This window comes from Balaenoptera physalus, assembly GCF_965194825.1.
Source record: "Balaenoptera physalus genome assembly, chromosome: 19".
NCBI lineage: Eukaryota > Metazoa > Chordata > Mammalia > Artiodactyla > Balaenopteridae > Balaenoptera > Balaenoptera physalus.
In genome coordinates, this window is record NC_138900.1 from 67490263 (window position 1) to 67506463 (window position 16201).

The following is a 16201-nucleotide window of genomic DNA, read 5'->3' on the forward strand; positions in this document are numbered from 1 at the left end:
TTCGCGGGGCCCTAGAAGGGAAGGTGCTGAGGGGCCGACCAGGAGCGCACGGGCGAGCCTAGACAGGCGGGCGCAGGGCCAAGGGGGCGCACACGAGCCCTGCCCCCGCAGCGCCCGCAGCGCCCGCAGCGCCCGCAGGTTGGGCAGAGCGCCTGGGACTTGCTGCAACGCCCCGTGGCCCGAACCTGGACACTCACGTTGTTGAGGTGCTTCCACTCCTCCGACCACTCGCGCTCCGTGAGCCTGTGGTCAATCACTTCCTCAGGCCGGGACCCGTGCACGGCTGCGGAGGGAGCTGATGCTCAGGCCCCGCCCCCGCTCATCAAGCCCCGCCCCCGCTCACGCCCCTGCCGCAGGCCCCGCCCCCACTCACGCCCCTGCCGCAGGCCCCGCCCACGGGCTGCGTCTTCCCGAGGAGAGGTGAGGAAGAGAACCCTGGGCACTGACCGTCTGCCCACTGCCCTGGGGGCTCAGGAACAGGCCCGGCCTCTACTCATGCTTCGGAGGAAGAGAGCCGTGTCCCCATCCCGCGCTTTGGCCACCCCTCCCCCACCTCCAAATCCAGCCACTCTCTTTCTGCCCCCTGCTGCTGGCATAGTGGCCTCAGACCTCAGTCAAGGGGCTTCCCCACTGCTCAGGGCCTCCTTGTGGCTGCCTGGCTTCACCCATACTTTACTGCTTCCCCTGAGCTATCTGGACTCCTGTGCATCCTTCAAAGCACAGGTCACAGGCTCCTTCCTCCTCAGCAGCCTTGGGCTCTCAGGCTTCCTTAAGCCCCACGTATCTCTGGTTGTGTAGTAATTATAGGTGCTTCTTTGCTTATTCTCAGTCCTGCCAACAGACTGTGTCAGTCCCCAGGGCAGGGCCAGTGTGGCCTGTTCACCTCTGTATCCCCTGGGCCGAGCTCCAGCCTGGTAAGAGGAGTGATCCGGCTTATCTGCTGGGTCTCAGGTGAGCGGGTCTAAGTGTGGTCTCCTGGGAAACAGTGGGTCGGGAAGAGCCAGAGCCCTGACACTCATTCCCCATGGGACCTGGGCCCCTTGTCTTGCCTGTGGCCTCAGTTTCCCCACCCTGCCTGCCTCCCGGAGGTGTGATAAGACTCCCGGGAGACGAGATGGAGGGGAGAGCCTTGGGTGTGGAGCAGGGCTCTGTGCTAAGGGCTTTACGGGTTCATCCCTGCCTCAACCTCCAACCGTGTGGGGGGGGGAGGGGTTCTGCCGTTATTTCCATTTTATAGATGAGGAGACTGAGGCTGGTTACAGGGACATGTTAAAGTAAAGCAAAGCAAAGCAAGGTAAAGTAAAGCAAAGGTCGGCTGGAGCTGGGGCTGTGCCCTTAGCTGCTGGCTGGTATAGCTCCAGAGACTGAAACAATGGGGTACCCACACCCCGTAATCCGAAACAAAACAAACAACTGCTAGCTGAGAAATTCACGACAGCGGGACAGCGTCTGGCTTCCTCACAGCAGCTCCTCCTACACTTTTTGAAATACTGAATATGCTCACGCCCACTGTGACCCAGCACGGCCCATGCTTCCTGGGCTGGGGTCTACTTAGGCCTTTTTTAGCCCCCAAACCTGAAATGCCTACCCAAACTGCAGCAGAGGTGGGAGGTAGTAGCCACAGCCCGCCGTCCACCACCCTGCCCTGCTGCCCAAGGAGCTGGGGCCTGCACCAACGCCCCAACCAAAATAGTGGCTGAGATCTGCCTGACAGCTGGCGTTTATTTTTGCGTTAGCAGAAGCGGGTGGGAATTAGCACCTGCCTGACCCGGCTGCAGGGAGCCAGACGCTGTCACCTGCTGCCCAGGCCTGGGCCCGGGCCCTGGAAGCTTCCGGGGGAGGAGGCAAGGGCAAGGCCTCTGCTGACCCTTCCTCTGGGCCCACCATCGGTGCCCTGGGCCTCTGCCTCAGGGGCAGCTGTTTCCAGGTTTTCTGCACCAAAACGCTGGGGGGGGGGGTTCCCTGGGGTGGAGGCTAATCCTATTCATCCCTTTGACCCAGCACAGAGGAAGGTCAGAAGGTCAGTCGTGGTAGCTAGACGACTTTGGGCCTGTCCGTTACCCCTTTGGGCCTCAGTCTCCCCATCTGTAATGTGGGCATGCTAACACATCACACAGGTGTGTCAGAACACATCGGGGTGCTGCCTTCTAGGACCCAGCAAAACATACAATGCCAACAAGAGGACCACTGGGACCTGCCACACCGCCACCAGTAACAGCTGGGTCTTAACCCCCTCTCACCCTGTGAAGGCGGGGCTGCTCTTAGACCCAGCCAACAGGGAGGAAGCAGGCATGCAGGGCACGTGACCTGCCCAAGGGCACACCTGGGGGAGCTCGGAGGACCAGGCAGTCCTGCCCCCGGGGGGTGTCGCCCCAGCGCCCAGCCTCCCTCATCTCCTTCGTTCTTGCACGGACCACCCTCTACGGATTTGGTGTTTTGGTGTAGCAGGACCGGCCGTGTGTGCTCAGTGGTGCCTCTGCTTTCCCTCGGGGCGCCTGGGCCTTGGAGGCGGGGGCTGCAACTCCCGCGACTTGGGGACCCCCCACATGCCGGATCTCTCCCGGCTGCCAGTGCATCCCGAGCAGCTCTAGATGCCATACCTGGCCCTGCAGAGCCCCCAGGACAGGCACCTCTGCAGCCACGGCGCCCACCTGCCGTGGGGAGGGGCCCTCCTGGTCCTGAGGGTGGCGGTGTCGGGCTGCCCCCCCGGGAAAGATGGCTGTCCCTCAGGCTTCTGGGCGCAAATCCCTCCTCTGCACCCACGTCCTCAGTGTCCATCCTCCCCGGACAGACGTGGCCGGGCAGCGCCAGCGTTCACGTGCACACGGCAGCCCCAGATGCTCCACCCGCCCCCGACCTCCACTCGGCGCACGCATGCACCCCCGCAGCGCGCCGCTCACCCAGCTGCCGATGGCGCTCTCGCAGCTCCCGGGGGTCAAGGTGGCGGTAGGAGTCCCGGAAGTGGTGGGCCACGGCCATGTCCTCCAGGCGGTAGTGCGGAGGCGGCGTGGGCTGGGGCAGCCCGTTGCTGGGGCTGCAGCGCTGGGCGGGGCTCAGGGTGCACGGCCGTTTGCTGAGGTGGTCCGGGTGCAGAGGGTCACGGTCTGACCCGTTCTCTTTGGTCCTGGTCCCAAGAGCAGGCAGGGGACAGTGGTCACGGGGCCAAGATCCGTGGACAGAGGGGTGAGGGGAAGGTCGGGGCGCGGGCAGAGAGCGAGCGAGCGAGCGAGGAGGAGACAGACCGAGGTGAGCAACGGGAGAGATCAGACCCGGCCGCTAGGGGCCCAGCCCCGTGCTCCCCTCTTCCTCCTCCTCTGGGGCTCCTGGGGTGAGGTGGTCAGGAAGCCTGGGCCTCCTTGGAGAGAGTGGGGGAGGCACCCTCCCCCATCACCAGGACAGGTACCCACGCTATGACCCAGCAGTGAGGGCCAGCCCAGGCACCTGGGCACCTCGGGCTGCTGGACACTCGGGGTGCACGTCCAGCACGAAGGGAATAGCCAGGGCATGCCGGCCAGGCAGTGTCTGTCCTGCCTCCGCCCCTGTCCTCCCGGGGCATCCGAGTCCTCAGGAGAACCCGCCACGGCGAGACAGGGCGGCCTCCCGGTGCTTCAGCCTGTTCAGTGACCTTGCACTTCAGGCTGAACGTGACCAACCCAGCAGCGGCTGCCACAGAACGCGACGTGGTGTCGGCCTGCGTTCTCTCAGCCCCGGAACTGGGGCGCCCGCTAAGCCTCGGCGCCAGCGCAGCTCTCAGGAGTCAGGTAAGGAGAGAGCCAGGCCTCCACCGTCCCCCCCAGGTACCTGTCAGGTGTTCTCCTCTTGCCGTTCTCGTTGACCTCCGGGAGGAGCTCCGAGGGGTCGGTGGGGGAAGAGGCATTGGCATCCAGCAGGAGCTGCTCGTGCTGGGCCAGGTACTGGGCGGGGGTCTGCTTTGCCAGGCGGGCGCAGTGCAGGAGCTCCCGCTGCAGCAGGGGCAGGTTAGCCTGCGGGGGGAGGGGAGGGGCCTGGACTGGCTGCCGACTGAAGTCAGGGCGCCAGGTGCTTGGAGGTGAGGCAGGGACGCCAACGGCCAGCCTTGCTGTGTGACTTTGGGCAAGCCGCACGACCGCTCTGGGCCTCGAGTTCCTCTGCTACAGCCTGGGGATGAGGGCGGGACCGTGCCCCTCAGGAGACCCAGTGGTCTGGGGTTTTCCCCTTCACCAAGCTCCCTCCCGCGCTGGCATCTGGAGAAACCGAGGAGGGGTCCTCACCAGGACCCGCTGCCTGCGCCTGAGGAAACAGGCCCCAGACGACCGCCCGCACGGAGGAGACTGAGGCTCGGGGGCGGGGGCGGGGCAGCCCTGCACACAGCTCGCTGCAGGGGACGAGCAGGACCCCAGCACACCTGCCGCAGACCCCAACGTGTGCCGGCTGGTCCTGCCTGCCCACTTCCTGCGGGTTCCCAGCCCAGCCTTGAATAAAGGCATCAGTGTACCCACCCCACTCTGGGCCGTCACACGTGCCACCTCCCGGGGTCGGACACGACCACTGGGTTCCACGTTTGTGGGTAAGGATACCACAGCACAGGGAGCAGAATGGCATGTGGGGGGGGGCACAGGATTCGAACGCAGATCCCGCCTGTGACCACCGTGCGTAACTGCTGTGCCCTCCTGCCTCCGCCCTGCTCTAGGCCTCCCAGCGAGCACGGCAGGGCCCCGGGGGCTCGGCAGTCTCCCCAGAGCCACCATGGGGGGGATGCCGGCTGGATGGGGACCCGGCAGCAGGCCGCTTGGGAGGACCAGAGTTCTAAGTATTTGTAAATAAATGCAATTCCCCAACTTTCTCATGGTGTTTCCAAGCCACCTCAGCAGCCTCTCCCGCCTCTGCACCACCAGCCCCCACTAGCGCATCCACCCGGACCCGATCAAGCAGCCAATGCGTTTTTGTCAAGCAGCGCCGGCTGCCAGGCCTGTTTTTTTTCTACTTGGATAGCTGAACAGGGGCCAGCCCGCCATCTGTCGAACACGTTAGGAGCATGAGCTGGGAAAGGAGGTCCCGGGAGGTCCGAGGACGCCAAACATCCTCCCTCCCCCTCGCCAGCCCCTCCTCTCCCGGTGCAGCAGGGCGGGGGACAGCACAGGCACTGGCTGGTTGCTGTTAGGGCCATGGAAACATCTGGATTCCTGGCCGGCTGGGCCCAGCTGGGAGCCGGGGCCACGGGTGGAGGGCTGGCTGGGCGGGGCGGCATCTCCCAGCTTCCGGAAAGCCCCACCACTCAGCCACGCACAGCGTCAGGCTCAGGAGAGGGTGCAGGGGACCTGGGGCCTTTGGCCGGGGGAATGGGGACCAGGGCCCAGAAGAAATGCATAGAGACTATGGGGGCCGGTGGTCCTCTCCTTCCTGGGCAGCAGTCCCAATTCTGTCTCCAGGGCCTGGGAGGCCTTGCCGCTGACATGCTGGACGGACCGAGCTGGTGAATCCCAGCTCTGCCACCTGAAAGAAGGTTCCATGCTGTCCTCTCCACAGACGGGAACTCCGGCCAGAGGGAAATCAGTGTTTGCAAAAACACCCGCAGTCACGGTGTTACTGGAGCAGGTGTCTCCCATTCGGTGAGGGTTTATGACATTTCCACTGCTTTCCCAAGGACCTCCTCCACTGCCCCACACTCCACTGCAGGCCCTGTGTCTGCCCACCGTGGCTGTGCTGTGTGACCGTGGGCAAGTCACTTAACTTCTCTGACTTCTGCCTCACCTGCAGCTGGAGCTGCAAGAAGCTCTGGCTCCTCCCATCCTGGGTGTGAGGCTCCCACGAGCTTCTCATGAGTTAACTCTCCCAGTCCCACCTGAGGTGGTGGGCTGTCACACCCCAGGGACCCGGGAGGGGACTGGGAAGCGGGAGTTTCAGTTGCCCAAGGGCAGAGCTGGGTTTGAGCCGGGTGGGCTGCCGCTGCTCCTGCCTCTGCTATAGGAGGTGGCGCCGAGGGCCACCACGTGGGTGCGCCACGGCTGGGCCTGGGAGGCCGTCAATCCCCAGGAAGGCGCTGCCCCCGCTGCTCCCAGGTCACAGGTGGGGAAACCGAGGCCGCCCAGCAGGCCGGCATGCCCGGCACTCTGCGTGCTCAAGAGGCCAGGGTCCCACAGTGAGTGGGGGGGCAGGGGCGGGGCACTCCCCAGGCAGGGCCGCGGCGACAGGACTGGCCACGCCCAGGAGCCCCACGTCAGGCAGACGAATGGACTCTGTCCCCGACAGCCCGCCGGCCCAGGGCCCTCACCCAGCTGCCCCATCACCAGGAGAGCAATCGGGGCGCCGCAGCTCTGAGAGCCCCGTGACAGCGCTGTGGGCAGGGGGCACGCCGAGGCAGGCACTGCCAGGCCGGCGCGTCCTGCCTGGCGCCTCACTGGGGTGTGCCTGGGAGGGTGCTGGGATGCCAGGGCGAGTGGGCCTGGCCGGGGCGGGCGCGGGGATGCGGAGTGTTTTCCCTGCTCCTGCCCCTCCGATAAACAAGGGCAGCTGACACGGGAGGGTGGGACATCTGCTGTAAATATCTAATCTGACAGAATAGCAGGCACTGCGTCCCCCACGATGGGGAGCGTGGAGTCAGCAGTAAGTTGAAAGCAGGGAGGAGCGGGAAGGGCTCCTGATGAATTGCAAATGACTGCCAGATGGGCGAACCCTCAGCCCAGCTCAGAGTGAGCTCAGCGGGGTGTGGGCGGGAAGGCAGGAGGAGGGAGCGGATGTGGGGTCCCCTTGGAACGAGGTGCGGGCCTGGGGCGCCCCCCGGGCAGGCTGGGAGGCTTGGAGCTGGAGGGAGCCGGGTTCCAGCCTTGCGCCACCCCTCCACCAGAGGGGACCTCGGGGCCTCAGTTTCCCCACCTGTTAACCGGGAACAGTGGCAGTGTCTGTGCCACCCCACTCCCGCCCCGAGGGCTGCTGGGGGCTCAGCAGGGGCAGCTGCAAAGGACACGTCGTCTGCAGAACACTTGAAATCCCCAGATGACGACGCCCAGTGTCCGTCGAGCACGTCCCGAAGTCTTTACCTGCATCTCTCCCCACAACCTTCCCAATAGCCTGAGAATGGCTCCCACTTCACAGCTGCAGAAACTGAGGCACAGAGGGGCGAACTAGCTTGGCCCTGGACAGTGGGGGCTAAGTGGCAGGGTCAGGGCTCGCATCGGGGCACGTCTGGTCTGGCCTGTCTTCAAGACCCTCTGAAAGGCAGGCCCCACCAGGGTGCAGCTGTGCAGGCGAGCACGGCCCACGGCTGGGAGCACCACCTGGGCCTGGGAAACGAGAGCCCGCCAGGCGCTGCAGGGTGGGCATCTCCCAAGCGAGCTCTGTGGAACCTGACCTGAGGAGATGCGCGCTAGCAGGGGCACCTGGGGTCAAATACATTCGGGAAGCGTTTCATCTCCACCCCCTCTGGGAGATGTGCGACCCTCATAGGGGAGTGAAGGTCCTGAGAAGTACTGCAGGGGAGACATGGGTCTAACGCTTGTCCCGGTTTTGTGCACACACGTTGCCCAGCACCTTGTTAAAATGCAGATTCTGACTCAGTGGGTCTGGGCTGGGGCCCGGGAACCTGCATTGCTCACACACCCTGGTGTTGCTGCCGCCCATCCAACACCAACTACCGAGAGGCCCTGGTCCACTGTTTATCTTCCGTGATGACCACACGGCCGCCTTCCAACTGACACCCACTCACCCATCTGTCTGCTCACCCACATGACCACCGTCTGTCCACTGTCCCTCTCCCCTCACTCCGTTCCAGGTACACGGCCACCTCACTGCTCCTCAAACACAGCAGGCACACCCCTGCCTCAGGGCCTTTGCATGTGCCGTCCCCGCTGCCTGGCTCTGTTCCCCGCTCTCCTCCCTCGCCCTCCTCCCCCCTCATCAGAATGCACCCTCTCTGCAGCTCCAGAGTCTACGGCCGTTGTTGTCGGCTGGCACATAGCAGGTGCTCAAAAAACAGCTGTCGAGCGGCTGAGTGTATTGGCCACTAATAACAGGGCTGAGCCTGGGAGCTCGGTCTCAGAGCACAGGGTTGGGTGGCTGACTAGTCCGGCCTGGCAGCGAGCTTGCAGGAGTCGGCCGCGACGGGTCAGCCCTGTTCCCCCCGGGGGACAGGGGTGTCAGAGTCTCGAGAACAGTGGCTGATCTGAGCTGGCAGAGAAAAGACTTGGGGCTCCTGGGGCCCCAGCGCAGGGGAAGTGGGTTTGTCCCTACCTTCAGGAAGGGGATGACGAACGGCCGCAGCGGGAAGTTGGTGGCCTCCTGGAGCTTGGAATGGAACTCCTCGATGGTCAGGGTGGAGTTCTGCAGTGGGGAGGTGGGGAGAAAACACCTCGCTTCAGCCCGGGGAGAGGAGGGCAGAGCCCGAGGGCTGGCCCGGCCCGGGGTCACCGCGCCCCCACCCGACTCACCACGAGCCCCAGCACCAGCGTGCGCACGCGCTCCCCGATCTCCGGGGAGATGTCGCTGCCGAACTGCTGCAGGGTGGCCAGGAAGCGCTTGAGCTTGCTGAGCTGCCGCGCCCCGCAGGCCGGGGGCAGCTGCTGTGTGGACAGAGAGGCGGTGCACGAGGTGGCTGGGCCATTGCTGAAGCCGCTGGGCGTGGACGGGGTGCCGCTGACGGCCGTGGGCGAGGGGCTGCTGCCGTTCATCACTGCGCGGGGAGAGGCGGGGTGAAGACGCGGCAGGGCAGCCGGGCCCCACGGACACCCTTTACAGACGCACAAACTGGGGCCCCGGCAGGGTGGGGGCAGTGAGTACGGACAGGATCCAGGTGTGGCCCGGGCTCAGCAGCCCTGCGGCTTTGCTCTGGGCCACGCAGTTGGGCCCTCCACACCCGGGGGGACACCACGGCCCCACGCTGCCTGGCAGACGCGCATCTCCTGTGAGCAGGTAGAGGGGCTTCCCCACAACTGGGATCTGCGGGCCCACCCTCCTCTTCCAGGGAGAGGTCCCTCATCCCCACAAAAGGGCAGTGGCCACCCACCCCCCACCACGGCCCCAAGCCACGCCCCAGTGCCTACGCAGGTGCCATCGCCTGCCTGAGGGCCCCCGTGCCAGGCTGACGGGGCTCAAGGTGGGGCAGGGGAGCCTGGACCCCCGGGACAAGCGGGGTTGGATGCTGGCAGCGGGGACACTGGGGCTGCTGCACGGGTGGACGTGTGCGCACACGGGCCCCAGCTGCGTGCGGAGGACAAGCAGGTGACCTGAGGGGCCTGCAATGAGCTCATGCAGGGGCCCCGGGAGCAGCAGTGTGGGTCCCTGTGGTGACAGACACTGGGACTGCTGTGAAGTGGACCAGGGGCAGGACTGTAATCAGCTGAGTCTGCCCCCAGGGCCGGGGAGCCCTCCAGAGCCTGACCACCTGCACCCCACTGCCCTGCACCAGGGCCTGCACAGAGGTCAGAGGTCGTGGGCTCCCAGGGCCCCTGGTGATGGTGGAGGGGGTCTGGACACGGGACGGTGGACTGGACGCCTCTGGGGGTCCCAAGGCGCAGCCCACAGACTCCGCGGCCGACCTGCGGCCGCTCACGCCGCCGCAGGCTGCACGGGACCTGCTCCTTCACACTCCTGTTTGCACACCCGACTCCGGCTCCTGCACACGTGCGTGCTCCCTACACGACCGTCCCAAAGCCCAGCCCCTCGCCCACGCCCTTCACTCCCCGCGCCCTCCCTCCCTCAGCAGCCTTGCACGCACCTCACGCAACATGCCAAACACACGTGCACTCATGCTCGCATACACGTGTATACGTGCATGCAGATACATAAATGTGCACACACGTGCACGCACCTCACACGCGTGCTTGCACACAGGCCTATATGCACTGCATGCATGCACACACGGACCCAGTGCACACCCTACGCGCACAAAGACCTATGTACACACTCACACGTGCACACACACGCCCACAAGCACACCCTACGTGCACACACGGGCACGATGCAATGTAGCCCCACGGCGCACCCATGTGCACACCCACGCAGCACACACAGATGTGCACACTAGCACACACACACATGCAGGCACACTTCTCACTCACTCAACTGTGGTCCCCGAGGCCCGGGCCCTGGCCCTCCCGCCTTGTCTGGCTGGGTCTGTGCAGAGGCCGTGCGCTCACACCTCGCCGGGCTAGGGATCTGGGGATGCAGGACAGCTCAGAGCTGCTGCTTCCTCAGGCCCGGGTTTCTCCAGGGCTCCAGCATCCGCGGGGGCCAGTGTGTATGGAGACGGGGGAGCAGGAGCTCCTTTCTCTGGGGTGGGGATGCTGCTGGGCTCGGCTCTGGGAAGCGGCCCCTTCTGAACAGCCACAGCACGGACGGCGGGCATGTCGCTCTGCCCCTCCAGACCACGCCAGCCCGGCTATCCTGACCTGGCTCTGGGGGGTGACCTCCGCCGCCTTGGCCTCGCCCAGCCTGCAAGGGCGGGAGCACGTGAGGTGGCCGCATGCCCGTCCCTCCTCCCTGGGCCTCGGCTCTCCCAGGGCTTGGTTCTCCAGGTCCCGGCTGCTGGCTCCACCCGCCCCTGCAGGCCTGGGGGATGCAGCTCCCGCTCCAGCCCTAGGCCTGCGCCATCCCCCTGGGAGCTGGAACTGGCCCACCCCCGTTAACCCCGAGCCTGCTGTCTGGTCGGCTCTGCTTGCACCTGCAGCTTCCATGACCCGCCTGCCGGCGATACCTGTGAACGCTCCCCCCCCGCCCAGAGCTGTGGGCCAGGGACCGGCCACCTAAGCCACAGGCGACGGGCCTCGCAGCCCCCGAACAGCGCACACGGTGCTCAAGGTTGCCTCCCGTCCCCCGTTGCCCCGGCACTCCGCAGACCCTCAGAGGCAGCCTAACGCGGCCCAGCCCTTGCGGGCGCAAGACAAGCACCCTGGTTGGGAGTGGACGTCCTGGACCAGCCCAGACGTGCCGTGCGGGTGAGACGCAGGCCTGGCCTCCGCTTCCTCATCAGCAAGCGGCCCTCGGCCCAGACCAGAGGCGGGGCTTCTGGGCCCGGAGGGCCGGCTGCTCCCTCTGCTGCGCGCTCCCCCTCGCAGGACCCAGCGTATCCTTCTCCCACCGGAAGGCGCCGGACACGCCTGACCTGATTGCTTTTACGTGTCGGGTGATGGCTCATCAATAACCGGCCCCACGTAACAGAAGTTTGGAAAGCACTGGTTGAAAGCCAGGGTTGGCGCCAAAACAGACGTGCTGCCTCTGTGTCCCGAGAGGGGGCGGGCTGCAGGCGTGGCCCCCTGCTCCGCTCCCGGGGCCCGTGCCCTTCACTCGGCCCTTGGTGCCGCTTCTCCCTCCCTGGAGACACAGTGCAGGTTGAAACCTGTTTGCCCCCCTGGTCTGGGCGACCTTAGAAGCTCCTTCCAGGACCCACAGGTGACACTCCGGCTCGGGGGTAATCCTGCAGGACAGTCGCTCCGGGGACTTCCTCTCGCTCTGGGATGGAAGGAGCTCCAGACACAGAACACGAAGGGCCCTGTCCCTCACCATCTCCGAGGTGTGTTCAGGGGACCCTTGGACCAGAAGACCCTGCTGTTGTGCTAATTTTCTCTGTCATTGTGGAGCTCCAGCTGACCCCTCGGTGGATGCCGACGCACACACACACACACACACACACACACACACACACCTGGTCGAGACTGATGACAGCCGCTGGCGGTCACCCCAGCCAGGCCGGGAGGTGGCCTGCTGCATGGGGACCTCACCGCAGCGGGGGCTTCTGGTCACTCACGGCAGAGCTGGGCCGTCGCTCGGGGTCTGGATCTTCAGGGGCTTCGAAGACGTGCGGCTATCCATGCCTCCTGGGACCCCGCCCGCCAGCCCCTGGCCTGGCCTCCCTGTGGCGCCCTTACCCGCTTGCCCTCGGCGCCTGGTCCTCCCGGCGGCCGGCCTGCCCTCGCTCGCTGCACTCCCTCCCAGGCTGCCGGGCAGTCTCAGCAGCTTGCTAAAGAGACGCCGAAAATAACCCTCGGCCACAAGTGCTTTCATTCCCACAACAGGTGTGTTACTAAGATAGACCACACGTGTCCCGGCCGAGGTTTGGGGGCACAGCGCAGCACCCCACGGCTCCCCCAGTCCCGGGGCCTGGGCGGGGGGGGCTAGGACGAGGCACCGAAAACAGCCCCTCCTGCCAGCCCCCCCTCCCGGCCTTGGTGCTGGGAATCACCATCCTCCTGTCCACACAAAGCTCACAGGCCTCACAGCACCGCAGCTCCGTGGACACGCCAGGCCCTAGATGATGCCACACCTGGGCTTACATCGGGCCGGTCCAGATGGGCGAGCCCGCTGCACTTGCTGGCTGACACACACTGCCAGCATCGCCCGATGAGCGCCTCGCCTGAGGGCACCAGCTGCGGCTTGGGCACTTGGACGGGAATGACCGCTAGTGACCAACACCCGCTGAGCACCTCGCGTGGGCCAGACTTCACGCTGACGTGACCCGGGCTCCGTGTGACCAGCCTCGGCACTGGCTCCGTTACGTTCTTTCTACAGGCGGTGGTCCCTGCCTCTTGGAAATTGTGCCTGGAAGGGTAAGAATGGGGTCTGCCCCAGGCTGGGGTCCGCCCTTGAGAAGGGCTGCGGACTGGCCACTGACACTTGACCTTCTTGCAACTCTGGGACCTGCCCGATTCGCCCTGTTTTGCGTTGGGGAAAAGGAAGCTGAGCGAGGCCATCCGCCTGCCCGAGGTCACAGAGCGCGTGAGCGGCAGGGCTGGGTGTGAACTCAGTCTGTGACTTGGGGATCCCGGCTGCTCTGCTCTCCTGGGTCTGTCCCCTGGGCCCCGTCCCCTAAGAGAGGCCTAGCCCGGCAGATGCAGGGGTGCAGGCAGAGCAGTGGGCACCGGGTGAGGACCCCCCCGGAGGCCGTGGTTTTTGTTATTTTACTTACAAAGACAGACCATAGACCATTTTAAGCAGCCATGAAAACGGCCGTGGGGCAGAGACATCGCAGGCCCGTCCTCTCGATCTGTAAGCAAAATAAGAAAAACACGCTGTGAGGAAGGAGGCCGGGCACCGGACTCTGCCCTGGGGGGTGTCTACGGTCGGCCCCTCCCCTGCCTCTCGACAGCGTTTTGGGGATTGGGACTCTGTCACCACCTTGGGCCAGTCCACAACCTTCTCTGGGCCTCAGCTTCCTTCTCTGTAAAATGGGCTGGATCAGGGGATCTCTTAGGGTCATTTCTGGTGGGAACTTCTGGGGCTCCACAAGAATTTTGGCACCTCCCTGGGTATGGGTGGGACACCCTGGCTCTTAAACAGCTGTGTTTCTGGAAGGCGCCTGGTGACCTCACTCGGCACCATCCTCAGGGACCCGGAGCGCAGGTGATGGGCTTGAGGTTGACAGACAAACCAGTGGTGGTTCCAAAACGAAGCCCAGGTCTGAGCTGCCGTGAAGGGCAGAAGCACCAAAGAGGAAGAGAGATTTGATTCGTCTGAGCTGGAGTTAGTGGGCAAAAGCCACAAGGAGACAAGCTGTACCACTGGAAACAGAGACTGAGCCCCCGTCACAGGGGGTAATCAAGGGCAGGATGGAGTGCTAGCCCCTTAAGGGTCCTCCCAGATGCCGAGTAGCTCCTTACATCCCTCCCCAGAGTTCTCTCAGCCCTCTGCCCCCCTCCCGAGCCACACCACAGCTCCAACTCTAAAATGAATTCGTGCCCAGGGCAGTCACCAGGCAAGAAGAACCACAGCTCTCAAGCCATGGCTCAAGGTCAGTCTCTGGTCAGCTTGGCTCGCAGGCTGGTCCTGGGGAATCTGGGGAGGTTCTTGGCAGGAATCCACAGGGAACACAGAGGCTCTGTCTACTCTGGCTGTTATCAGCCAGGTGCACAGATGCAGTTAAGCACCCTGCTTTCAGGGAATTCGTGGGTTAGGGAGCAAATCTGAGGCCACCTTGGAGGCAGCCTGACACTAAAGACAAAAGCCCCCAGCAGCCAGATAGCACTAGGCGTCAGCTTAGCAAAGAAGGACCCTCTTGTCTCTCATAACCTCCATGCTCTAAACGGAGCCGGGACCCCAACGAGAGGGGACGGACCCTGAGCCACACGCAGGCTGCCACCCGCACGTCTGTTCGCAGGCCTCGTGAAGGCGAGCCGGTGGTGTCGGCTGACCCCGGCCCAGTCCGCAGCCTGGAACATCTGGTTCCCAGACCAGCACTTTCTGGAACACGGGCTCCTGGACCGGGAAGGAAAGCAGGACAGGGAGTCGCGCCCACGAGGGTCGGGGTCCCTGGGTCAGAGCCCTCGACCAGACCCTCAAATGGTCGGCTGGTCTCTCCTGCTTGGAACCGGACAACAGTTGCGGGGCGGGTCCTCTTCCCAGGGGGAGCTGCTGTCGCCCCGTCAGGAAGAATTCCCTTTCCCGCCTGGGCTGAGCGTACGTGGGTGGAGTTTAGCCGGGCTGGAGCCTCCCCTCCCCACCCACGAGGCCGCACGGGGCGGCAACGGTCGGTGGACGGAGACAGACCGGCCTGCGGCTCGGCGCGAGGTGAGGACTGACTCTTCTGGAAAAGAGGGAGGGGTGACTGGCCGGCCACAGTCCCCGGGCGAGAAGAGTGAATGAGACAAAGCGCGGCCACCTCTGGCCACTCCCGTGCGGCCAGCGCAGGCTGCGCGCCCAGGATGGCGGAGGGCGGGGCCCCGCTGCTCTGGGTCCCATCCCGGGGCAGGAGGCAGGGCCGGGCCCACCCCAGTCTCCGTCACACGTGGGGACCCTCACTCAGACCGACCCCGGGGGGACAGAAGCTGGAACATTCTGTGCCAAGCGATGTGTGGGGAGGGGTACTTGGCTATTAAGCTCCTGCTGTGCAGGGGTCGCCCTGCTTTCCGGCGGCTGCGCCCGGGGGCAGGTGGTGTTGCCCTATCTACCAACAGAGACCAGCTCACAGCCAACATCCTACAACAAGGGGCCCAGCCCGACCTCCTTCTCCAGGTGGGGGCCGCTGCCTGGCCTCGGAGGGCAGAACCAGTACCCTTCACGCCCAGGAATAAAAGGAGCAGGCCAGGCCCTGTGGCCCACTCTGGGCTCTGGGCAGAGCCAAGGACCCCAGGTGGGCGTAGTGGAGCCCGATGAACCCGCTGGGAACCAGGGGCCACCAGGCCAAGGCATTTGAGGCTCCTGCCCCAGAAACGGGCTTCATTTGGGTTTCAAAGCCTGGGGAAGGGTCCCCTGGTGTGGGGCTTTCTGGCTTCTGAACATGTGGGTGGGGGAGGCACGTGGATTGCCCTCCAGAAACACCTAGGACACACTGCTGAGCCCCTGGTCGAGGGAACAGGGAACACTGTCCCCCACACCAGCCCAAGCCGGGGGTCTCCGTCCCAACTGCTCTGACTCAAAGGACTGGGGCTCAGGTGGTGGCTGTGAATTCCGAAGCCCACCCAGACCCTCTGTGTGTGCCAAGATGCTCAACCCAAGGCGCAGGGCCAGCGAGATACCACCTGGGGGTCAGGTCTGCCCACCACGTTGTCAGAGGGCCCCCTGACCCCAGCTCCTGGCCCACCCACACACCCGGCTCAGGCCTGGCCGCAGAGCTCCTTCAAGGCCAGAGCTGCCTCCGATGGGCCCTCCAGGGCGTGCAGGCCCAATAGGATTCACCCACATGCAAGTGACCTGCTGTGTGACCATGGGGAAGCCCCCATCCCTCTCTGAGCTCCAGTATAACAGCTAACCTTGATGGAATGCTCACCGTGTGCCCACCATGCTATGAACTTCTATTAACTCACTTGCCCTCACAGCAGCTCCGTGAGGCAGGGGCCATGACCAGCCTGGCTTTACAGATGAGGAACACCAGGCCCAGAGAGGTTAAGAAGTTTGCCCAAAGCCACACAGCTACCAAGCAGAAGAGCTGGGATCCGAACCTCAAAGCTTGGGCCCTGACCCATGATGAGATCCTCCCTCTTAAAGGCCCAACAGGGGCGTTTACAGGTCCAGGGTGGAAGCTCGGACCTTAACGGGCTCGAGGGACCCCCGGAGTTGCCTCTCCCCGCTGCGCCCCTCGGGGTCCGGCCCTGGGGTTACTCACTTGTGTGGGGCGTGAAGGAGGGGTGTCGTGTGGCCCCCTGGGACGCGGCAGGCGGTGGGGGCGGCATGCTGGGGGGCGTGGCCCGGGGCTGTGTCTTCACCTCGGCTGGGGAGCCAGGCATCGCGGAGGCCTTCTCCTTCCTGTCCGCTGTGGGCGCCATGGCCACCGGGGTGGGGGAAAGGAGAGAGAGACAGA

At 64.8% G+C, this 16201-nt stretch overlaps 1 protein-coding gene across 10 annotated transcripts in view; it reads right to left on the reverse strand.

The window, feature by feature from the left end:
• Positions 1-16201, reverse strand: part of LOC309649212 (protein CBFA2T3) — a 65900-nt gene that overhangs the window by 14937 nt on the left and 34762 nt on the right. For 8 of the 10 annotated variants that reach the window (XM_082438949.1, XM_082438948.1, XM_082438947.1 and 5 more), the window contains 7 exons: positions 16007-16153; positions 12875-12952; positions 8403-8644; positions 8206-8295; positions 3802-3983; positions 2901-3124; positions 198-283 (listed from right to left, as the gene is read on the reverse strand). In XM_082438949.1, the coding sequence (XP_082295075.1) occupies positions 198-283; positions 2901-3124; positions 3802-3983; positions 8206-8295; positions 8403-8644; positions 12875-12952; positions 16007-16127 (1023 nt within the window). In that variant the 5' untranslated portion in view covers positions 16128-16153. Of the gene's footprint in view, positions 1-197; positions 284-2900; positions 3125-3801; positions 3984-8205; positions 8296-8402; positions 8645-12874; positions 12953-16006; positions 16154-16201 lie in introns of those variants that run through there. The other 2 variants (XM_082438951.1, XM_082438944.1) reach the window with 1 other exon arrangement.